General features: G+C 58.2%; 2 protein-coding genes across 6 annotated transcripts; one reads left to right on the forward strand and one right to left on the reverse strand.

Annotated features, from left to right (window-relative positions):
- Nucleotides 1-1637: 1637 nt before the first annotated feature.
- Dda1 (DET1 and DDB1 associated 1) lies at nucleotides 1638-8848 on the forward strand. 3 transcript variants are annotated; one of them, XM_036175962.1, is made up of 5 exons: nucleotides 1638-1776; nucleotides 4654-4730; nucleotides 4808-4859; nucleotides 6613-6674; nucleotides 7339-8848. In XM_036175962.1, the coding sequence occupies exons 1-5, from the start codon at nucleotides 1653-1655 to the stop codon at nucleotides 7447-7449; spliced, it is 426 nt and encodes a 141-aa protein (XP_036031855.1). In that variant the 5' UTR covers nucleotides 1638-1652; the 3' UTR covers nucleotides 7450-8848. The 3 variants fall into 3 exon arrangements, with proteins under 3 accessions (XP_036031855.1, XP_036031857.1, XP_036031856.1); XM_036175964.1 differs by having other exon boundaries at nucleotides 1720-1776; nucleotides 4650-4730; XM_036175963.1 differs by lacking the exon at nucleotides 1638-1776 and adding an exon at nucleotides 4198-4353.
- On the reverse strand, nucleotides 8770-22412 carry Ano8 (anoctamin 8). Of its 3 annotated transcripts, XM_036175958.1 has the most exons (19): nucleotides 22091-22412; nucleotides 21313-21423; nucleotides 21079-21211; nucleotides 20765-20903; nucleotides 20598-20694; nucleotides 19766-19882; nucleotides 19558-19685; nucleotides 19314-19475; nucleotides 18925-19077; nucleotides 18699-18825; nucleotides 18548-18603; nucleotides 18371-18445; nucleotides 18042-18173; nucleotides 16868-17665; nucleotides 11896-12087; nucleotides 11686-11817; nucleotides 11494-11604; nucleotides 9149-9671; nucleotides 8858-9068 (listed from the first exon to the last, which is right to left on the reverse strand). In XM_036175958.1, the coding sequence occupies exons 1-19, from the start codon at nucleotides 22194-22196 to the stop codon at nucleotides 8929-8931; spliced, it is 3432 nt and encodes a 1143-aa protein (XP_036031851.1). In that variant the 5' UTR covers nucleotides 22197-22412; the 3' UTR covers nucleotides 8858-8928. The 3 variants fall into 3 exon arrangements, with proteins under 3 accessions (XP_036031853.1, XP_036031851.1, XP_036031852.1); XM_036175959.1 differs by lacking the exon at nucleotides 18042-18173 and having other exon boundaries at nucleotides 22091-22411; XM_036175960.1 differs by lacking the exon at nucleotides 18042-18173 and having other exon boundaries at nucleotides 8770-9671; nucleotides 22091-22411.
- Nucleotides 22413-23277: the final 865 nt, after the last annotated feature.

Here is a 23277-nt window from a genome sequence, read left to right on the forward strand (position 1 = left end):
CCATGCTTCACAGCCCCATTTTATGGAAGGGTTTTCTCAGTTGAGGATCCCTACTCTATGAGGATTCTAGCTTGTGTCAAGTTGACAAACTATACAGTACAGGTTCAGTGAGTAAAGTATTTTCGGGGCAAGCTGAGTTTAGGTCCCTGTACCCACAAAAGGCTAGACACGTCTGTGATCCCTGCACTAGGGAGTCAGAGGCAGGCAGACCCTGGGTCCAGCTCCCGGTTCAGTGAGAGACGCCATCACAAACTGTGAATGGAAGACGGGCTGTAGCTTAGTTAGTAGATGGTTGCATGCATGGAGAGGCCCCAAGTTCCCTCCCAAGTACCCCATAAATCCTGGGGGTGCACACCTGCAGTTCCAGCCTTTCAGAGGCAGCAGGATCAGATCAAGATTATCCTCAGCTTACATAGCAAGGTAGGGCCAGCCTGGGCTACATGATAAAGGAGGGCCAGTGAGATAGCTCAGCAGGTAAAGTGCTTGCTGGTCAAGCCTAGGACCTGAGTTGATTCTAGAACCCATGTGAAGGTGGACAAAGTAAACCTGCTCCTCAGAGTTGTCCTCTGCTGTCCACACATTTATCATGCACAGTTATAATAAAATTAATAAGCAGATCAATAAGTAAGCTGGAGAGTCATGAAGACACACAGTGCCAAGCCTTGCCTGTGTGTGTGTACACACATACACACACACACACACACACACACACACACACACACACACACACACACCACAAAAGCACAAGGGTTGTTTTTTTTGGGGGAGGGGGTTCGGTTTCGGTTTTGGTTTTGAATATAGTGAGCTGTCATTTCAAATTTAGTAGCTGCTTTAGAGACCATATATGAAAATTGAAGTTTGAAAGCCAGCTGGTGGGAGCAGAGTACACGTTTAATCACAGCACTGGGAGGCGGAGGCAGGCGGATCTCTGTGAGTTTGAGGCCAGCCTGGTCTACTGCAGGAGTTCCAGGACAGCCAGGGCTACACGGAGAAACCTTGTCTCAAGACATACATGAAATTAGGCTGGCCAGACAGCTCCCCTATTAAAAGTTTTTTTAATCAAAAGTTCTGTCATTAACAGGGCATCCAAGAGAATATGAGATTAAAGTCGTGCGTCGCCACCACCTGTCTTTCAAACTGCCCGGCTTTTTACACTTTCTTAAATCCATGTTAGCTCTACCTAAAGCAACAAGAACTTCACACCTGCCTTCCCAGGAATCTGGGGAGCTGAGACAGGATTGCTGCATGTTCAAAGTCAGCCTGTATTATGAGATCATGGCGTGACCTCAAAAAACAAATAATTGAAAATCTGTAGGTTGAGATCCGGCGGATGTGGCCGGGAGTTCGGTGGCCTCGTTACAGCGAGGCCCTCCAGGGACATCTTAGAAAAAGCGGAGCCAGACCCAGTACGAGAGGCCTGTGCGACCACGAGCGAGCTGTAAACTACAACTCCCAGGGGACTTCGCACGCAGACCCCGCCCACTTCCGGATCGCGAGTCCCTGGCATCTCAAGTCCCGGGCGGGGTTTGCTCCTTCAACCTAACTCGAGGCGAAGGCGGAGTGAAGGCCAATGGCAACGTGCGTGAGTATGGGCTGGCCAATAGGAGCGCGCCGGGCGCGGACCGCGAAGGGCGGGGCCACCGCACGGGCCAATGACGCGCGGCGCTGTCGCCATCGGCGTGAGCTGCGCGGCGGCTGGAAGTGGCTGTGCGGCCGCGACTGGGAAGGAGGCTGCGGCGGCGGTGGCGGCCGGGGCGGCGGAGGACGCGGACGATGGTGAGCGCGGCCGTGCGGCCTGCCTTTTCGCCCCGCATGGCGTCGCGGGGTCTCTCCACTGTGTCCCCGAGACCCTTCTCTCGACCCCCTCCCTTAGTCCCGGTCCCGCCCCTCGCGCTGACCTATGACCTCCGGCCCCTCCCCCGACCCCTCCCCGGGCCGCCCGTCGACCCCACCCCGGCTCTTTCTGCGACCCCTGACCCTAGGTAGGCTTCCAGGCCTTGACAACTCTTTCATTTCCGGGTCGCGCCTGTCTCTCGTCGTCCCCCTCCCCCCGGAAATCACTTGGGGTGGGGTGGGGTCCCTCGAGCCCCCCGCTCCGGGCTGTTCCTCGGCGCGGCTCCTCGGGTTCCGGGCGTTTGAGGGGCGGGTCTGGGTAGCATGGCTCCGAGGGGGCTTGTCCCCGTGTCGTGCAGGGCTTTGTCACCGAAGGAAGTGCGACATCGCGCCAGGCCGTCTCCCAGGTCCCGTCCCTCCGCCTCGAGCCCCCACTCGTCCTTAAAGAGGGAGCAGCTTTGTCTCACTGTTTGCAAAATGTGAGGGTGCCCACCCCTTAGGACGGGGCCTCGGCGGGGGCTAGCACAGGGCCCGCCCACATCCTCCTCTCGCCGTCCCCCCAGGCTTCCAGACAGGTGACCCCTGAAACTTCTCAGGGGTCGTGGGCCTCGTGGGATGGCCACACCTCAGGGTTGGGCAGGGGTGAGTCCGGACCCCAGATGCCAGCCCACACCCTGGAGAATAGGTAATGAGTCACACAGAAGAGTTCCTGGAAGTGGGGAGACGTGGCTGTGTGGTCCCCCTTCACCTCTACAACCTCATTCTCCACACCAGGAATCTCCTGCCACCTCCCAGAAGCCCATTCCAGCCTCCTCCATACCCTGTCCCATCTCAGGCTCTTTGGCCACCTTTAATTCACCTAGAATCAGGTTTTTCAAAGACATTTTGTACACTTTCTAGCTTACAAAGCATCCTTGGGGCTCCCTGTGGTGAATCTCTTCCTGGCTTCCATTCAGGGGGGCAATGGCCTTCTTTGTGACCTCATCCCCACCTGTTCAGCCCTTCCCTCAGCAAGGCACACTGGGCTTGTTTTCACTTCCTCTGGCTCCCAAGTTCTTGCTGTCCCAGGACCTTTGCACCAGCTTCGCCTCCACCAAAGCATGAGGCCTCCTGGAGCATAGCTTCCCTTGACCCTGAAGGCCGTGAGAGAGATGACCCCTGTGTCTTGAGGCCTTGTTTGCCAGCTGACCTGAGGAGGTCCTGTGTTTTCTTTTAGAAGTGCCCTACCTTGAGGGACTTCTGTCCCCTGTTTTTGCCCTGTGTGTCTTAGCTGCTGCTCTGAGCTATACTTGGAGATGGCAGTGCACTGCATGGGGGGGATGCAGCTAGCTAGGCCTGGATTTGGTGTGGGGTTGTGGGGTCTTCTCCGAGCTCTGCCTTGGCCCAGCCTGAGGCCTTGGGGAAGCATGAGGTATGCTCCAGACAGGCTCTGTGGTATGGGGACAGCTCAGGCAAGCAGTTTGAGATCGTGGGAAATGTCCCAGGTGGAGAAAGTTGTGGCACTCAGTGTGACAAGCCAGGGAGATGAGACAGGATGTCCCTGTGGACCTCCCGGGTGCCAGGGTGACAGTTGTGGGGACATGAGCATGACAGGCTCCCTTCTGCACGGCTGCCCCAGGGAAGCTCCCCTGAGCCCAGACTAGCCTGGCCTCTGCCACCAAGCCACACATAGAGCCCTCTGGACTAATGGCCTCAAACACCTCGGTTCTGCTTTGGAGCACCCCACCCCCACCCCAGTGTGTAGCAGTGGTCTGTCCAGGGAACTCTGGGGGACTTGGGAGGGGAGCACTGGAGCCCGCACCCTGGGTTGGTCAGGCACAGCTCTTGGGACATTGAGCTGGCCCCAGAGCAGGAGCACGGACATTCCAGGCCGGCAGGGGCAGGGGGAGGGAGAATGGCCACTGACTCTGGCACCTCTGCTCCACTGGAAGGTCACCCAGGGGTCCAGACCCGAGCCTTAGGGATGTTACAGGGAAGCAGTAACATGGACCTGTGGCCATCTGTTCAGGGGCACACACAGTGACATCTCCCAGGGATCACACCCACTACCCCTCCTCAGCCTGAGTGACATTTGGAGAATGAACAAACATCCTGGCTGCCTCTCTGAGCTAGGCGACCTCAAGACACGGTTACCTGCCCCAGCAGCCAGCTCCCTCAGTGTGTGTTGTGGGATAGGCTCCCAGGCCAGGCATCCCTCAAACTAACAGGCCATCCAGCCCCTGTCCCACCCCCACCTGAATGCTGGGATGGTGGGCATGCACCACTGAGCCCATCTTCTGATTATTGCTTTTGTTTGTTTGTTTGTTTTTGATCTTTCGAGACAGGGTTTCCTCTGTATAGCCCTGGACCTCACTATATAGACCAGGCTGGCCTTGAACTCAGAAATCCACCTGCCTCTGTGCTGGGATTGCTTTGATGGTTGTTGTTGTGAGATAGGGTCCCACTTTGTGGCCCAGGCATCCTCCTGTGTTCGCCTCCTGGACGTTGAGATGGCGGGTGTGCACGCTGTACCCAGGGGAGGTATGCTTAAACCGCTGCAGGCTGGAGCTGGCCGAGCGTGGTGGTGGGACCACTTGGAGGAAGGAGGGGCACATAGTGGACTCATCCCCTCCCGCACAAGCACACATACACAGTGAATACGTGTAGAAGAGTAATTTAACAAGCAGGCAGCCCCAGGTTCCCTCTGGTCTGGCCACAGGTCATGTGAGACCCCAGGAGGGCCCCTTGCCTCTCTGTGGCACCGGAGCACAGGGCGGGTGGCAGCCCAGGTGTGCTCTCGGGCTGCACCGGAGGCCTCACACCCGCCCTGTCTCCAGGCAGACTTTCTGAAAGGCTTGCCGGTCTACAACAAGAGCAACTTCAGCAGGTTCCACGCGGACTCCGTGTGCAAGGCCTCGGTGAGTGTGGGGCTGGGGGTGGCGTCGCTGTCCTGAGGGTGAGGGTTACCAGCTAACCCGCCGCTCCCCGTTCACAGAACCGCCGTCCCTCAGTGTACCTGCCGACCCGAGAGTACCCGTCAGAACAAAGTGAGTATCTACAGCGCTCTGGCCTCCACGGCAGCTAGGAAGGGCCTCCACGGCAGCTAGGAAGGGCCTGTGGAGGGCAAGGTTGATCTTAGGAAGGCAGCCTGCTCGGCTTTGCGAGCAGACCTGTCTTGTCTCTCTGTGTCTGGAGGGCTTGGGCGGCCCAGGCTGACCTGCCCTCTCTGCAGGCCAGGTTGGGTGACTCCTGCTATCTGCATATCAAGACTAGAAGCTGGGACTGAGCTGGGAAGTAGAGCCCTGGGCTCCATTGTGAACCAGCGCTCTGGACAGGAGGAGGAGAAGTGTAAACCTGACCCTGGAGCCCGCCTGAGAGCCAGGGCCTCCGCAGGGGTCTGTAACTGGAGTCCGCCCCAACAGGCGGGTCAGGGCCAGTGCCACAGTTGATCCCTGGCCAAGGCACCCACACATACACATGCCCAGAAAGACCACAAGTCAAGGACTGTGGCTATGGATGAATGTGACCAGACTGGGCCTGTGGGCAGTGATGGCCAGGCCACGGGCTGTGGCCTAGGAGAACAAGAGCCTGGTGCTTTAACTGTCAAGAAAGAATCTAGAAGCCAGATGTGGTGGCGCACACCTCTAATCCAAGCACTTGGGAGGCAGAGGCAGCTGGATTTCTGGGAGTTTGAGGCCAGCCTGGGCTACAGAGCGAGATCCAGGTCAGCCAGTTACATAGTAAGACCCTGTCGTAAAAAATCAACAAACCAAGAACTCTGAAGTCCACAAGTTGGCTCGGTGGGTAAAGGTTCTGGTCCCCAGAAACCACATGGTAGGCGAAGAGAACCGACCCCCACAATTGTTCTCTGACCGGTGTGTGCACCCACTGAGCACAGATGAGAAACACGCAAGAGGCTGTGCGGAATCTTGGGGTTCGCATTGCCTACGGCTGCAGGGGATCTGAGCCCAGGCCCTAGTCACAGCAGGACGCACCTAGAGATCCCATGCCCTCTTGTGGCTTCCTGGGACACATGCATAAACACACACACACACACACACACACACACACACACACTAATAAAAATAAATTCTTAAAAATAAAATTAATCTAATTCAGGCGGTGGTGGCGCACGCCTTTAATCCCAGCACTCAGGAGGCAGAGGCAGGAGGGTCTTCGTGAGTTCGAGGCCAGCCTGGGCTACAGAGTGAGTTCCAGGACAGGCGCAAAGCTACACAGAGAAACCCTGCCTTAAAAAAAAAACAAAAAACAAAATAAAACAAAACTGAATCTGTCCTGGAAAGGAGCAAGACTCAGGAGTAATGCAGTTCCCTGGCATGAACAAGGCCGTGAGTTCATCCCTAGCACCCAGACCTCACTGTAGCTTCATGTTTGTGTTTCCTCTGGTGTCTCCCAGCATTGTGTTGTCTCAGATGAGCCCTGGGAGAATACAGAAGGGGGCAGACGGGAGGCTCCACAGCAGGGCGCTGGCCTGTGTCCCGGAGCCTGGGCTCCATCCTTGGCACCAAAATCAGGACAAAACCCAGCTGTGCTCCAAAGCAGGCTGCCGGGGAGGTCCTAGCCCAGGAACCTGAGGAAGGATGGATTTCCCAGGGTGGCCCGCAGGGCAGCAGTGCCTGAGGGTGTGACTTAAGCTGTGTGCTCAGAAGGGAAGCAGCAGTTTCTCATACTTCTGATAAGGGGTGCTGACTCTGAGCCCCAGAAGAAGGGGGCTGGCCTGGAGGCCGAGTGGAGGTCACAGCACCCCCATCTTTCTCATGCTCTCTTTTTGCTTCTCAGTCATTGTGACAGAAAAGACCAACATCCTCCTGCGGTACCTGCACCAGCAATGGGACAAAAAGGCAAGGTTCTCGGCAGGGCTGGGGTGCTTGAGTGGGGCAGTGAAGGGGTTCCTCAGGTGCCCGGTACGGGGAGGAGTATCGGGTGGGCATGCTCTGGGGTCCTAGTGCTCGGGAGACAGGGTGAACCCGGGCATTCCTCACTGCACAGCTAGCCCCCAGTCGTCGGGCCAGGTCTCCTGTTTTTGGCCTTTTACTGTAATGGTGAAACGTATGTATGCATGACAAAACTTCACCTCGCATGGTCCATGCCTATCACCCCGGCATTGTGGGTTTGAGACAGGTCTCATTGTGAGCCCAGGGTGGCCTCGTACTAACAGTGATCCTCCTGCATCTGACTCCCAAGTGATAGGCTACAGGCCTGTGCTACCTCAGCCAGTTTAGATTCGAAGTAAAAAGTACCTTGCAGGGTGTCCCCATGTGGCTGATGGCTCCTCTAGTCCTTTGAGAAGGGTCATGGCTGAGCGTGGTGGGGAGGCAGAGACACGAGGATCTTTTGGGTTTGAGGCCAGCCTGCCTTACATAGTTTCAGAACAGCCAGAGCTATGTAGAGACCCTGTCTCAAAAAAAAAACCCACAAGGAGGGAGAAAGGGCCATGCTGTTGGCTGTCCTCACTCCGGCCTCTCCCCTCCCCTCCCCTCCCCTCCCCCCCCCCCCCCCCTCCAGAATGCCGCCAAGAAGAGAGACCAAGAGCAGGTAGAGGCGGAGGGCGAGAGCTCAGCGCCACCTCGCAAGGTGGCCAGGACTGACAGCCCCGACATGCCCGAGGACACCTAGACCCCACGCAGCGCCCCGCGTCTGTCTGCTCTGTCCGCTCCCGCCCGCGTTGTAAGCGCAGCCCGCCTCCCACACCCAGCCCGCGCCCTCCAACCTCCAACCTCATAGGACCCATGTATTTATTTTCCTTGAGTTTTTATTTATGCTGTAACTCGTGTCAAGCATTGGTTAAAGGGACATCAGGCCTAGCCGTGAGGTGTCGGTAGACGCTATTTTAAAGCACAGTGGTGTCCTCCACCCGGCCACCCGCCAGAGACCATGTCCGGGTCCAGAGCCCAGGGCGGCCTGGTTTCCCAACACCGAGCGGCCTTCACGCTCCTTCCCATCCTCAGGCCGGCCGGGTCTCGGTCCCCGGGTTCTCCCGGGTCCTTCCCGTGCCCGGGCCTCACTCTGAGCCTATGCCAGGGCAGGAGAGAGCTGGCCTTTCTGGATCTTTCTCTTGAGTCATTTTATCATGGACTAGCCCGTGCTCCGCGTCCACCCCAATAAAAGGATCTTTCCTACCCCACCCGGCGTCTTTGGTCCACACACCTCGGCTGGAGCCACTGAGACCTGAGTGGCTGGCATGGGGCTGCCACACCTCCCTGCCCAGGGGTCCTTGGGGTCACATTCCTTTGGGAGACAGAGCCCAGGACAGTGCCACAGGGCACTGGACATCATGTGGGAGGCTCACCAGCCAGGCTAGAACTGGTAGCATTAATCCGGGGAGCACTGGTGAGCTGAGGTGGCCACACTGCCCTGGGGGTAGGGAACTGCCTGGACCGGCGTGGCTGTGCACCCTCAGATGTGGCATGGTACACGCTGCAGGTATGGGGTTGAGGGGTTCCTGCACACAGGCTGGACCCTGCTTGTGGTCAAGGCCAAAGGTGTCCATGTTCCCCAGGGTAGTTACCCGGCTGCAGCCCTGTTCTGAAGTAGTACTTTAGCCTCACCCAGTGACGGGGCACCGGCAGCCATCCCCGTTAACCCTTGTGTGCCCCGCCTCGGGTAGCTAGCTAGCATCCACCTTCATACACGGGGGTTCTGCCACCCTCAGGCCTTGGTCCAAGCTGCCTTCCCAGACACTGCCTTTGCTGTGCATCCTCGGGAGCGCCGCCCGGGGGCTCCCCGTTCCTGCAGGCTGGCCAGGGTGACCTCTGCCCTGGGCACCCCACGAGTGCTCCATCCCTGACCCACCTGGGGCGATGGGTGCCATGGACGTGCATCTGGACCCACGCTGAGGGGTTCCCTGGGCCCTCCAGAGGCCTCGTCCCGGGAGAACCAGGGTGCTCAGCCACCAGCTACGGCCCCAAGTCCCTCCACCGCTCTGACCTCGAGCACTGTTGAAATAGACTTTATTGCATTTCTGCCGTTTTACAAAAATATGACAAAATAAATTAAAAACAAATAAATAACCGCCCATCCTGTGTACTTTTCTGTACTGTGGGGCTCCGCTCGCGGCCCCATCCTGGTCGGGGGAACGGCAGGGGCGTGGCGGGGCTAGTGGCGGGCTGCGGGCCAGCAGGCGGGCTGCGCGGGCCGCGCGGGGGCTTCCGCGGGGCCGGGGACGCGGGCCGCGCGGTCGCCGCAGCCCCAGGGCGCGTCCCAGCGCCAGCAGCCGGCGGGCGGCGAGGCGAGCCCTGCGGAGGGAGAGCGCGGTTCGCGGGGCCCCACGGTGCCCACGGCCCTCGCGACGCGCGCCCCGGTTAAGGCCTGTGACCTGCGTCCTCGGGCCGAGGTTCCGGCTCGGCGGCCGCAGGCTCGTCCCCGGCGCTCCGGTGCGCGCGCGCGCCTCCCCCGGGGACCCCGTTGGCCGCAGACTCGCGCGCCGTGAAGGCGAACAGCTTCCCGGGCCGCGGCGGGGACGGGCCGCGCTCGGGCGCCTTGGGGAAGCGCAGGCTGAGGAAGGCGGGCAGGCGCGTGTCCGCGGGCGAGCGCGGCGGGGGCGCGCACCCGGCGGGCGCGGGCGGCCGGGCCTGCAGCGGGATGATCTGCTTGAGCCGCAGCACCGGGCCGGGCGGCAGCAGCGCTCCGGGCCTCCGGGGCCGCTCGCCGCCCTTGGCCTTGGCCGCGCCGCGCTCCGCCGCGGGGTCGGGACCCGGGGCCTCCGCGCGCGCCTCCTCGCGGCCGCCCGCGTCGCGCTCCCGCCGCGCCTGCTGCTCGGCGTGCCGCTGCCGCTCCTCCTCCTCCCGCCGCCGCCGCTGCTGTTGCTGGAAGTGCTGCTGCGCCTGCCGCTCGTGCCGCTGCGGGGAGACACGGCCTGAGCGCCCCGACCCGGCCACCCGGTGCCCGAGGAGAGGTCCGCCGCTCAGAGAGCGGGGGCGGGGCAGACCTCCCGCTCAGGCTTTCTCCAAGAAATTGCGTCTTCCCCTTTCCCTTTCCGGGTGTGCTTTTGAGACAAGGTTTCATTGTGTAGCTGGAATTTAGAATTCAGAATCGTCCAGCCTCAACTTCCCGGGGCTGGGATCATAGGTATGAGCCACCACTCGGGGCCCGTCCATATAAACTAATTAAAATTCTGTTTGGAACTGATGGGGATCAGCAGTAGGGCCCTAGCCTAGAACCCCAGTGAGGGGCTGGGGGCGTGGTCAGGGTGGAGCCCCGCCTAGAATCCCAGGGAGGGGCTGGGGGCGTGGTCAGGGTGGAGCCCCGCCTAGAACCCCAGTGAGGGGCTGGGGGCGTGGTCAGGGTGGAGCCCCGCCTAGAATCCCCAGTGAGGGGCTGGGGGCGTGGTCAGGGTGGAGCCCCGCCTAGAATCCCCAGTGAGGGGCTGGGGGCGTGGTCAGGGTGGAGCCCCGCCTAGAATCCCCAGTGAGGGGCTGGGGGCGTGGTCAGGGTGGAGCCCCGCCTAGAACCCCAGTGAAGGGCTGGGGGCGTGGTCAGGGTGGAGCCCCGCCTAGAATCCCAGTGAGGGGCTGGGGGCGTGGTCAGGGTGGAGCCCCGCCTAGCATCCCCAGTGAGGGGCTGGGGCGTGGCTCAGATAGAGTGACAGCCTAGGACCCTGGCTCCTGGGTGGAACATTTCTTAGTCTTCCCTAGAAGGTGCAGCTCTTTAGCCTTTCATGCAGTTTGCAGAGGAGTTTGGAAGAGGCGGACTTGCAATCTGAAGAATGAGCATTCTTGAGAGCTTGGAGCTTGTGCCGTCAAGAATCTAGACAACACCCGCTACTGTGAGCAGGAGGTACCCACAAGGGATGGGCTCTAGGATCCCCAAGTTTGTACAACGGATGTTCTGCCCCCTTCTACAGTGGCACCCTGCTTTCTATCTGCTCACCCCTTCTTGTAGACTTCAAATGTCCCTAAAGGGGGCTGGAGAGACAGTTCAGCGGTAAAGAGTACTGGCTGCTCTGACAGAGAAGCCCAGTTTAGTCCCCAGCACCCTCGATGCAGCTCACAACCCTCTGTAACTCCAGTTCCAGTGGGTGTGACGCCCTTTGCTGGTCTCCAAGGGCACTTCATGCACATGGTGCACATACACGTGCAGATAAAGAAAATAAATCTAAAAAAGAAAGTCTCTGGGTGAGTCACTGGGAATACTGTGTGAACAGTTGTTCTGAGGGGTCACTGTGCTCCATATCTGTGGTCCCAGCTAACTGAGAGGCTGGGGATGGAGCCCCAAGCCTGGGCTGCACAACAGGACCCATTAATGGAATACATAAAGAATTTAAAAAGAAAAAAACAGGTATGGCAGTACATGCCTATTCTCAGAAGGCTGACACAGGCATTCCAGATCTGAGGCCAGGATGGGCTAAGTCTCAAAACAAGGAAAATGTAGCAGCCTGTACATATTCAGTACACATCAAATTCTGCTTTGTTTTTTAAGAGAGCACAGCATGAAACCCAGGCTGGCCTTGAACTCCTGATCCAACTGCCTCCACTCCGAGGTGCTGTCCCTCACACCCTACAAATACTGGGTACTTTCATCCAAGTTGGTGGAATCTTTGGATGTAGAGCCTTAGGGTGGGGAGCTGGGCTACCCAGTCTGCAGCCTGTGCATGTTCACTAGGGACTCAGCCTGGAGTGTACTCCCTCCTGAAACGGCACTGGCCAGACCCCAGCCCTGTACCTTGAAGGCTTCCCGTCGCTGGTACTCCAGTTTGGCCATCTCCTCAGCCACCCAGCCCGGGATGTCAGGGATGGCCGCATGGATGAGGTACTTGACTAGCAAAGCCAAGTGCTGTAGGGGACAGAAAAGGGGGCTGCAGGCTCAGGGGTGCCTGGCCTCTCCACCCAGCTCCCACCCCGAGCCCAGCCACACCTCTAGCACCACCACAGACACGATGGCCGCCTCTGGGCTCAGCCAGGGGAAGAGGCGCTGCAGCTGGCCACACTGGCCAATGAGGTAGCAGTTCACCACGATGGCCAGCACACCCATCGCCTCCATGACCTTCTGCAGAGGAGACAAGAGGCTCAGAGGAAGGTCCAGCCAGGGACTGCCAACCCCACTGGGCCTCCCTGACCGGCCCACCTGCCACTGGCCAATGCTCTCCACACGCTGTCCGAAGGGCCGCTGTAGGCCGGTGCATAGCTTGAAGGCATCGCTTCGGATCTCAATCAGGTTGTTGACTAGGGCGCACAGGGCAGCCAGTGGGAAGGCAGAGGAGAAGAGTACCACATAGCCAAACTGCACAAACATCTCCTGGTAGTCCTGGAACGTGTCCTGAGGACAGGGGCTCCCATCAGGATTGCACTGACCCCTCAACTCATGCCACTAGGCGCAGGCTCCCTCCCCATCTCAGATTCTGCCTGCACAAGTCCAAGGGCCACGAGTGACCAGCTGAGCTCTTGCACTCACCTCACCCGTGGTCCCACATTCACCCTGACACCTCCACTTTCAAGCCTGCCTCCACCTTCACATCCACTGTTGTGGAATATTATTTTAAGATGTGTTACATCTGTTTATGCTGTGGAGCATTTGTTTAATGATGCAAAGATGTGTTGTATTCTTTTATGTTGCATTTGTTTTAACTCTATGAGGTTGTGTTACTGTGCTTGTCTAAAACACCCAATGGTCTAATAAAGAGCTGAACAGCCAATAGCAAGGCAGGAGAAAGGATAGGCGGGGCTGGCAGGCAGAGAGAATAAACAGAAGGAAAAATCTGGCAGAAAGGAGATCAAGGAACAAGAAAAGGAAGGAGTGAGAAAAGAAGGAGCCAGCCACACAGCCAGACACCTAATAAGAAGGAAAGAAAAGATATACAGAAATAGAGAAAAGCAAAATCCCAGAGGCAAAATGTAGACAGTTGTAATTTAAGAAAAGCTGGCTAGAAACAAGCCAAGCTAAGGCCAGGCATTTATAATTAAGAATTAAGGCTCTGTGTGTGACTTATTTGGGAGCTTGGTGACAGGCCCCCCAAAACACCAAAGAGTAAAAACAACCAACAACAGTGCACTCCCGACTGTAACAACAACAGTGCACTCCTGACTGTAACAACAACAGTGCACTCCTGACTATAACAACAACAGTACACTCCTGACTGTAACAACAGTGCACTCCTGACTGTAACAACAACAGTGCACTCCTGACTGTAACAACAACAGTGCACTCCTGACTGTAACAACAGTGCACTCCTGACTGTAACAACAACAGTTCACTCCTGACTGTAACAACAGCAGTGCACTCCTGACTATAACAACAACAGTACACTCCTGACTGTAACAACAGTGCACTCCTGACTGTAACAACAACAGTGCACTCCTGACTGTAACAACAACAGTGCACTCCTGACTGTAACAACAACAGTGCACTCCTGACTGTAACAACAGTGCACTCCTGACTGTAACAACAGCAGTGCACTCCTGACTGTAACAACAGCAGTGCACTCCTGACTATAACAACAACAGTACACTCCTGACTGTAACAACAACAGTGCACTCCTGACTGTAACAACAACAGTACACTCCTGACTGTAACAACAGTGCACTCCTGACTGTAACAACAACAGTACACTCCTGACTGTAACAACAGTGCACTCCAGACTGTAACAACAGTGCACTCCTGACTGTAACAACAACAGTACACTCCTGACTGTAACAACAACAGTGCACTCCTGACTGTAACAACAACAGTACACTCCTGACTGTAACAACAGTGCACTCCAGACTGTAACAACAACAGTGCACTCCTGACTGTAACAACAGTGCACTCCTGACTGTAACAACAACAGTGCACTCCTGACTGTAACAACAACAGTGCACTCCTGACTATAACAACAGTGCACTCCTGACTGTAACAACAACAGTGCACTCCTGACTGTAACAACAACAGTGCACTCCTGACTGTAACAACAACAGTGCACTCCTGACTGTAACAACAACAGTGCACTCCTGACTATAACAACAGTGCACTCCTGACTGTAACAACAACAGTGCACTCCTGACTGTAACAACAACAGTGCACTCCTGACTGTAACAACAACAGTGCACTCCTGACTGTAACAACAGTGCACTCCTGACTGTAACAACAACAGTGCACTCCTGACTGTAACAACAGTGCACTCCTGACTGTAACAACAGCAGTGCACTCCTGACTGTAACAACAACAGTGCACTCCTGACTGTAACAACAGCAGTGCACTCCTGACTGTAACAACAGCAGTGCACTCCTGACTGTAACAACAGCAGTGCACTCCTGACTGTAACAACAGTGCACTCCTGACTGTAACAACAACAGTGCACTCCTGACTGTAACAACAACAGTGCACTCCTGACTGTAACAACAGCAGTGCACTCCTGACTGTAACAACAACAGTGCACTCCTGACTGTAACAACAGCAGTGCACTCCTGACTGTAACAACAGTGCACTCCTGACTGTAACAACAGTGCACTCCTGACTGTAACAACAGTGCACTCCTGACTGTAACAACAGTGCACTCCTGACTGTAACAACAGTGCACTCCTGACCGTAACAACAGTGCACTCCTGACTGTAACAACAGTGCACTCCTGACTGTAACAACAACAGTGCACTCCTGACTGTAACAACAGTGCACTCCTGACTGTAACAACAGCAGTGCACTCCTGACTGTAACAACAGTGCACTCCTGACTGTAACAACAGTGCACTCCTGACTGTAACAACAACAGTGCACTCCTGACTGTAACAACAACAGTGCACTCCTGACTGTAACAACAGTGCACTCCTGACTGTAACAACAACAGTGCACTCCTGACTGTAACAACAACAGTTCACTCCTGACTGTAACAACAGTGCACTCCTGACTGTAACAACAACAGTTCACTCCTGACTGTAACAACAGTGCACTCCCGACTGTAACAACAACAGTGCACTCCTGACTGTAACAACAACAGTGCACTCCTGACTGTAACAACAACAGTGCACTCCTGACTGTAACAACAGTGCACTCCTGACTGTAACAACAGTGCACTCCCGACTGTAACAACAACAGTGCACTCCTGACTGTAACAACAACAGTGCACTCCTGACTGTAACAACAGTGCACTCCTGACTGTAACAACAGTGCACTCCTGACTGTAACAACAACAGTGCACTCCTGACTGTAACAACAACAGTGCACTCCTGACTGTAACAACAGTGCACTCCTGACTGTAACAACAACAGTGCACTCCTGACTGTAACAACAACAGTGCACTCCTGACTGTAACAACAACAGTGCACTCCTGACTGTAACAACAGTGCACTCCTGACTGTAACAACAGTGCACTCCTGACTGTAACAACAACAGTGCACTCCTGACTGTAACAACAACAGTACACTCCTGACTGTAACAACAGTGCACTCCTGACTGTAACAACAGTGCACTCCTGACTGTAACAACAACAGTGCACTCCTGACTGTAACAACAACAGTGCACTCCTGACTGTAACAACAGTGCACTCCTGACTGTAACAACAGTGCACTCCTGACTGTAACAACAGTGCACTCCTGACTGTAACAACAACAGTGCACTCCTGACTGTAACAACAACAGTGCACTCCTGACTGTAACAACAGTGCACTCCTGACTGTAACAACAACAGTGCACTCCTGACTGTAACAACAACAGTGCACTCCTGACTGTAACAACAGTACACTCCTGACTGTAACAACAGTGCACTCCTGACTGTAACAACAGTGCACTCCTGACTGTAACAACAGTGCACTCCTGACTGTAACAACAGTGCACTCCTGACTGTAACAACAACAGTGCACTCCTGACTGTAACAACAACAGTGCACTCCTGACTGTAACAACAACAGTGCACTCCTGACTGTAACAACAGCAGTACACTCCTGACTGTAACAACAGTGCACTCCTGACTGTAACAACAGTGCACTCCTGACTGTAACAACAGTGCACTCCTGACTGTAACAACAGTGCACTCCTGACTGTAACAACAGTGCACTCCTGACTGTAACAACAACAGTGCACTCCTGACTGTAACAACAACAGTGCACTCCTGACTGTAACAACAGCAGTGCACTCCTGACTGTAACAACAGTGCACTCCTGACTGCAACAACAACAGTGCACTCCTGTCCATGTCCCCTTTTTTTTGGCAGTGAGAAGGGTGGGGAGGCTTTTTTTCTCTGAATAGTTTGCTCAGGTGCCTGTGTGAGCTTGTGTGGAAGCCAGCGGTTAACTGTAGATACCCTTCCTCAGGCACTGTCCACCTGTCTTCTTGAGTGGGGTTGAGGGCACACATGTTGACATCAGAACACAACTGCTGGGAATCTGTTCTCTCCTGCCACCGAGGGGAACCTGTGGTTTGAACTGAGGTCTTCGAGGCTTTGTGGCAAGTGCCTTTACCAACTTAGCCATCTCACTAGACTTTCTTTGTCTTTTCTTTCTATTCATATACATGTATTTATAAATTGTATTTTATTTATTTATGTGTGAATCCCTGTGTGTCTGCGTGTGCCCAGAGACTAGAAGCTGGTTGGATCCCTCGGAGGTAGAGTTAGCAGCTTTTGTAAGTGGCTGATGTGGGCTCAGGAATCTGAGGATCAGCACTCAGACCCACTGAGCCATCGCTCCAGTCCTGTTTATTTATTGGTTTCTCTGTGTAGCCCTGGCTGTCCTGGAACTCGCTCTGTAAACCAGGCTGGCCTCGAACTCAGAGATTCTTCTGCCTCTGCCTCCCCGAGTGCTGGGATTAAAACCATGTGCCACCACTGCCCCGCCTCCTGTTTTTCTTTTTTTTTTTTTTTTTAAAGAGAGTATCTCCTTAGCCCAGGCTTGACCAGAACTTACTATAAATCAGATGCTGACCTTGACCTTCTCATCTCCCTGGTGCTGGCAAGACCAGCATGCTTCACCATGCCGGGTTTCTGTAGTGCTGGGGATGGAGCGCAGTGCTCCGCGCATGCTAGACAAGCACTCTACCAACTAAAACATCAACACAGCCCTATTTTGTTCTCCTGTGAGTTTCCTTTGCCCAGCCTCTCCTCCAACTCCCAACCTGGCGGTGGCTCCGCCCTCACCTCATACTTCTTCATGCAGCTCTCCAGCTCTGCCTGCGTGAGCTGCGGCGAATGCTCCTCCTCTGGAGGGTCGATCCAGGAGGACCTGTTGTGCCTCTTCTGTCTCCCAGCCGTGTCGCCGGAGCCAGTCTCCGGGTCTCGACCTCCATCGGGACCCTGGTCGCGACCCTCACCGCCCGCGCGACGGAGTAAGACCGTCGGGGGCTCTGGCCCAGGGCTGCCGGGACGTCCCTCCGGCTCATCGTCTTCCTCGGCCAGCGTAAACACGCCAGGCTCCAGCCCTTTCTCCACCATGGTGGGGCTCCCCTCCTCCAGGAGGCCGTCGGGGCCCGGGCCCGGCCTGCGCCGCCCTGCGCCCCGCTCGGCAAAGCTGACCTTCTTAAGGCGCAGCCCGCAGTCCAGGAGGCCGCCTTCCTCGCCCTCGTCCTCGTCGTCCTCGTCCTCGTCGTCCTCCTCGTCCTCGTCCTCCTCCTCCTTGCCACCCCGAGTCCCGTCCGGGACCTCTCCGCCTTCCCCTGCGGGCCTCCTCTCCACCACCGTCTCTTCCTCTTCCTCCGGCGCCCCGCAGCCTCCGCCCAGACACCTGTGGCTCCCCGCTCCTCCCTCATCAGCCTGGGCCTCCAGGTGCCGTCGGGGGTCCGGGCGCAAGGGGTTCAGCAGGCCTAGCAGGGCCCGAGCCAGCTCCCCGATGGCGCGCAGACCCAGCTCCCCGCTGCCCAGCCTGCGGTACAGGTGCGGCTGCAGCACTTCGCGCACGTTCTGCAGCAGCTGCCGGGTGATGAGCAGAGTGGCCAGCATCTGCGGGCGGAAAGAGGCCGCGTGGGGCGGGCGGGGCCGGGCACCGCAGGGTCACACCCTGGAAGCCGCGCACGCCCTTCCAGGCGGCTCCTGCAGCACCCTCGACAACCTTGGACGTGAGGCTGCAGCTCAGCCCCAGTGCAACTGCCACACGCGGTTGCGCAGCCCACGACGCAGACAACTTGCAGGCTGGCCAGGAACCTCAGCGCATCTCTCTCCACCCCGCCCAGGCACTGCCTCGGGCCCTGGGCGCCTGGGTGGGCCTTCCTCGGCCTGCACCGGAGACCCTTTTGCGCATGCACCCTATGCTCGCCCTGCCCCACCCGCAGCACAGCCACACTGCCCACACCGTGGGAGGCTCGCCACCTGCCCGTACTTTGGCCCGGGCCGCGAGCAGGAAACCCCGGAGGGACAGGAGGAGCAGGCGCAGCCGCAGGGCCAAGAGCGGGCGCAGCGCCGCCCGCAGCTGCCGCTCGAGGCTCTGGGTCAGGGACAGGAGTAGCAGGAGCTGTGGAGGGACCAACGGGACAGGCGGACGGACAGATGGGAGAGGGGAACGACGGGCAGAGAGAGGACACACGGACAGACGGACAAAAAGGAGAGAAGGATGGAGGGGCGGGGGAGGGGCTGGAGAGCCCCGGACCCCTTACACGGGTCCGTCCCCGGGGGCCGGGGTGCTGCCCCGGGCGGAGGGCAGGCCCTCACCTCTTTCAGGCGGTCCATGTCTTTGAGGTAGAAGCCGATGTAGAACAGGCTCAGGTAGGAGTTGACGAACTGGAACTGGGAGGCAGGCGGCCGGGGTCATCCTGCAGCCCCGCCTTCCGGGTCCCCCAACCCTCTCTCCCACCCTCCTGGCCTCTGTGGACATGCGCGTTCACTCACCAAGACGACTTTGATGATCAGGTGCCTCTCGTAAGCGCTCTCTAGCCGGTAGTTCTCTAGGGGCCGAGGAGGTGAGTGAGGTGCCACCCTGCTCCTCCCGAGGGCTGTGGGGGTCCCCGGGAAGGTGAGGACCTCCCCTGGCCGCACATACCCATGTCGTTGAGCCACACAGCTAACTTCTTGTAGCCCTCGGCGCTCACGCTGACCAGCAGGGCCAGCATGACCTTGGGCAGAAATCGAACCAGGCGGGGCAGACCCTTGACACTCAGGACCAGCTCCTAAAAGAGACAGGACAAGGCCGGGGGCTCCGCCTGGTGAAGCCAGGCCTGGAGCTCGGTGGGCAGAGGCTAGGGGAAGGGCGGGGGCTGTGGGCTCACCTGCAGCTGGAAGCAGCCCAGCATCAGTACAAAGACGCAGACTAGACAGGCCAGGCACAGAGGCAGGCTGACGAGCAGCTGGAAGAGCAATCGCTTCCAGGGCGGGTAGTAGAACTCCTCAGCCTGAGTGATGGGGCTGATGCGACGGATGCCCTGGCAGACAGCAGAAAGGGTAGTGTATGTGCCCAGGGGCCACCTCCTGAGCCTAGGAGCTCAGTGTTCCTCAGCCAAGCCTTTTCTCTCCCAAGAGACACTCCTCGGTGCACCCTTCTCAAACCTCAGATCCACCGCCTTCAAGGTGCACACACTTTCTCTGACGTCACCCCAGCACACACGCACCAGTGCCCTTTACAACCTTGTCTGAATGTTGAGCCTCAGCTCAGACTGACCCTGAACTGGGGTCGTGGCTCCTCCACAGCTTCCCCAGGTGAGTCTAGTGTCCCCCACTTGTAAGCCAGCTCTGCCCCCCTCCGTTTCCACTCCTCCAAGAACAGTGTTGACCAGATCACGTTGAAGAGAGCGAAGACAACACAGGAGACATCCCGGCTTGTCTGCGGGTGCCAGAGGAGAGCCAAGTCAATGGCACAGGCAGCTTTTGGAGGAAGCTAGGCCACCCCCGTCCTGGCCCAGTACCTGATCTGCCTCAGTGAATGTATACAGAACAGAGCCAAAGACAGCAGGGTAAACCATTGCCGACGTGTAGAAGCCCAGCCAGGCAAAATACATGGCGATCTTCACCCCAAAGTAGTCACAGATGTCATCTGCCAGGGGACAAGAGAGTCCGGGTCACCTCCAAGTGTCACCTGGGACCCCAGCCCACTCCTCAGCCACTGAGCCACACCTAAAGGCTGGTTTTCACACACGGCCTGCACCCAGGACTTCATGAGACGATTCAGAATGCGCTGCTCGTGGACCGGAAACACCTGCTGTATGATGCCTCGGGCAGCCAGCTCCGGGACTGGAGGAGAAGTGGAAATGACCTCTGCCCCTGCACCATGTGACCAGCCCGGCAGCCCACCTTGACTGCAACCAACGTCACAGCCTTTTGCCTGTTCTGAAGCCCATAGGAGGCTGGAAATGTGGTGTGATCGGTAGTGCTTGCTTAGCATACACAGAAGCCTGGGTTCCATCCCCAGCATGGCATAAGGCGGGTGTGGTGGCCCACGCACTGGGGAGATGGATTTGGGAGGATAGAGGATGGCCGGGAACTAAGAGAGTTTCAAGAGTCTCACTATGTAGTCCAGGCTGATCTTGAACTAACAGGCTCTCTGCCTCAGCCTCCCAAGGGCTGGAAGAGCACAGGCATGTCCCCACCGTGCCCATCGGGTGCATTTTTAGAATTTAACCCCCATTTCTGGCCCTGATTGTCTAAAGAATGACAGGCTGGTGTAGAAAACTGGTTTCCCAATGGGCCTCACCGCCTAGCACGTGGGCGCTGTCCGCGGTCCTGCCCTCGCCTTCTCAGGGACCTACGGAAAAGCCTCACCTGGACCGCCTCTCCCGTCCTGGCACCAGGTGCCCGGCGGAGGCCGCGCCCATTGGGTTCATTGGCTGCCCAGCTCGTTCCTAGCCTCTGATTAGTTTTGCCTGTAAGCTCCGCCCTCCGACAATTTCTCCTAACAGACACGCCCAGCTCCCCGCAGGTAATTAGATGGCGGGCTCGCCCTGCTCACTGATTGGCTGGTCCTCCAAGAAGCGCACGTTGTGCAGCGCCTCCCCCTGCTTGGCACGTAGGTTCTGCAACCAGAAGCGGATGATGCTCTGCCGCTCCTGTGGGGAGACAGGTGTGAGCTTGGCACGCGGGGCGGTGGGCACAGAGACATGGGCGCAGGGCGGTCACCTGCGAGGTAAAGAAGCGCAACTCGCTCTCCACGTTCTCGTAGATGAAGTCCTCTTCGCAGGAGAAGCTGCGGGTGCCCCCGCCAAACTCGGCCTTCACTGCCTTGCGCAGACCCAGCTCGTCGGCCCCTCGCAGCAGGCTGTGGGCAGGACAGGGCATAGAGGGTTCGCCGTGGGACCCCGGCTCACCATCCCCAAGCTAAGGACGGTTCAAGAGCCACATCTCGGGACAGGCGAATGGTTGGCACAGTTGGCCCTCAGCGGGGCAGGGAGCCAGGTGACAAAGCCAGAGGGAGGCGGAGGCAGGGGACTCGCCTCTCATATGTGGCTGTGACGAAGAAGGCATAGGCACGCGTGTGGCGGTGGTGGCGAACTTGCACGATCAGCTCGGGGATGCCCACTCGGATGTGATTCAGCAGCCACAGCAGCGTGTGGTCATCAGTGGTGTCTGCCAAGGGGCACAGGGGCCAATGGGTCTGTCCTCGAGAGGACACTTCGGCCAAAGCGGCAGAGGCTGCATCTGGGCCCGGGGCAGGCAGGTGTGCATACCTGGGAAGGTCATGAGCACGTCACAGTCCTCGGTGGGCACCGTCTTCATCCATGCCTTGTGGGACACCAGGTAGCGGCCAGCCTGCAGGAGCCTCTTCCCAAACAGTTTATCTATGGGGCAGCGCGGTAGGTCGGGCTGAGATCAGGCCTCTCCGGGGACTGCTTGGCCCTCATCAAAGCTCTCCAGGGCCGGGCACCCGCAGCCTGGGCTTGTTCTCTCTCCACATCCCCTGCACCAGCCAGGCCCTTCCCCTAGGTCCTGCCTTAGAAATCTCACTCATGGTTGAGGCCCAGCTCCGCCTCCCAAACCACAATCAGTGGGGTGCCCACAAGCAACCTTGAGCGCTTGTGTATGACAGCGCAGTCCTTAAAGCAGCCGCACGAACAGAGTAAAATCCTTAACCCCATTTTGCAGGTCACCAAATTGAGGCCCAGAGAGTGTACCCAGGCGCTCAAGGTCACCTAACCAAGGTGGGATTCGAACCCAGGACCGTGGGAGTTCATATCACCCTGTTTCCCTGTGCTGAGAGTCCCCAAATGGCAGGGCTCACTCCGGCCGAGCTGGGGCCGTCAGAGGGGCGTGTCCACGTCCCCGCACCCAGGACCCCCCCAGTGCAGACGCACTGCTCCAGCCCCGCGCGCTGAGCCGCGGCCGCGGCGACACGAGCAGCGGCCCCTGGCCCACAGGCCCGGCTCTGGATGTGTGACCCCGATCGGCGTCCCCTGCAGCCCCGGGGCGCACCCGCGCCCTGTCGGGTGCCACCCGCAGTTCACGTACCCAGGACTCCAGACGCAGGCGCCGCAGGCTCGCCCTCGGGCGGGGGCCTCTTCCCCCGCTCCCCCTCCAGGGCCGTGCCCCCGGCGCCCGAGGCCGCCTCGGCCATGGCGAGGACAGGGCAGGTCAGGGGCTGCGGGACGCCCGGGCGCCGGGGGGAAGCGGGCCCATGGGGACCCGAGTGCCACCACCGAGCGCGGGAGGAGGACACAAAGGCCTCTCTCGCCCGCCCGCCCGCGCCGCGCAGTCCCTGCGCTCCACTCGCTTGTCGTCCCCGCCCGAGCCAAACCTCGATTCTTCTTCGCAGCCGGCGCGTCACTCTCAGTCCCGCCCGCCTCGCCTCTGCTTCCCGTCCCCGCCCGTGTGGTTTTCTGCGCTCCCTTGCCGCCCGCCCACTCGGATCTGTGGTGTGCGTTCCCGCCCGCACTGAGAAGGAGTCTCCGCCGCCCTCACAGCCCGTGAGCCTCGGTTTACCCATCTGCGAAGGATAGAGCTCAGTGGTGCGGAGTCCGAGCTGGCCGTGATTTCCGCACTGCGGGGTGTGGGGGAGGGAGGGCCCGGTTGGGCGACACTTCCGAGAACCGTTCCTCTACTACCCCAACCAGGGCGTGCGTAAGTGTAGCAGGCGCAGCCCGCCCCAGGGCCTTTGCCCAATAGTTCAGCTCCTAAAACATGCTTCGCGCCCGCTGCACCCACGCAACCCTTATTATCTTTACAGTGTGGCCTCCATAAAGGATCTGGGTACAGGTGCCAAGTTCACCAAATAAACGTGGTCCCAAGCCGGCAGAAACGGCTCGGTGCGTAAAGGCGCGTGCTGCCAAGGGCGGCGTCCTGAGTTCACGCCCTCGATTCCCTCGTGGAGAGCCGACGTCCCCTGCGCACCCGGCGCGCCCCTCTCAGAGGTGCCGGGATGAATAGTCCGGCCTTGGCCGACGTGTAGATGGGCAGCGCAGATGGCCTGGCATGCACAAGGCTTTGCATTCGGTCTCCAGCAGGGCGGGATGGGCACCGCAGGGAAACAGTCCGCAGATCCCTGACCTGGCTGGCTCCGAGCTCCCAGCCCTGCACTCGGGAGGCAGGAAGGCCCATATTCCAAAGCGATCCTCAGCTACAGAGCAAGTTCATGGCCACTCTGGGCTATACGGACCCTGTCTCAAGAAAGGGTGGAACAGGCAGGAGCAATGGCCCCG

The sequence above is a fragment of the Onychomys torridus genome, unplaced genomic scaffold (genome assembly GCF_903995425.1).
Source record: "Onychomys torridus unplaced genomic scaffold, mOncTor1.1, whole genome shotgun sequence".
NCBI lineage: Eukaryota > Metazoa > Chordata > Mammalia > Rodentia > Cricetidae > Onychomys > Onychomys torridus.

Bases quoted from the DNA above. Each gene is read 5' to 3' on its own strand.
- Dda1 (XM_036175962.1), top strand. From the start codon at position 1,653: ATGACGCGCGGCGCTGTCGCCATCGGCGTGAGCTGCGCGGCGGCTGGA. The intron at 1,777-4,653 runs GTGAGCGCGGCC...GTCTCCAGGCAG, and splicing joins GGCGGAGGACGCGGACGATG to ACTTTCTGAAAGGCTTGCCG. The intron at 4,860-6,612 runs GTGAGTATCTAC...TTTGCTTCTCAG, and splicing joins AGAGTACCCGTCAGAACAAA to TCATTGTGACAGAAAAGACC.
- Ano8 (XM_036175958.1), bottom strand. From the start codon at position 22,196: ATGGCCGAGGCGGCCTCGGGCGCCGGGGGCACGGCCCTGGAGGGGGAG. The intron at 19,078-19,313 runs GTCAGTCTGAGC...GCTGTCTGCCAG, and splicing joins AGCCACGACCCCAGTTCAGG to GGCATCCGTCGCATCAGCCC. The intron at 18,826-18,924 runs GTGAGCCCACAG...TGTCTCTTTTAG, and splicing joins TGGGCTGCTTCCAGCTGCAG to GAGCTGGTCCTGAGTGTCAA.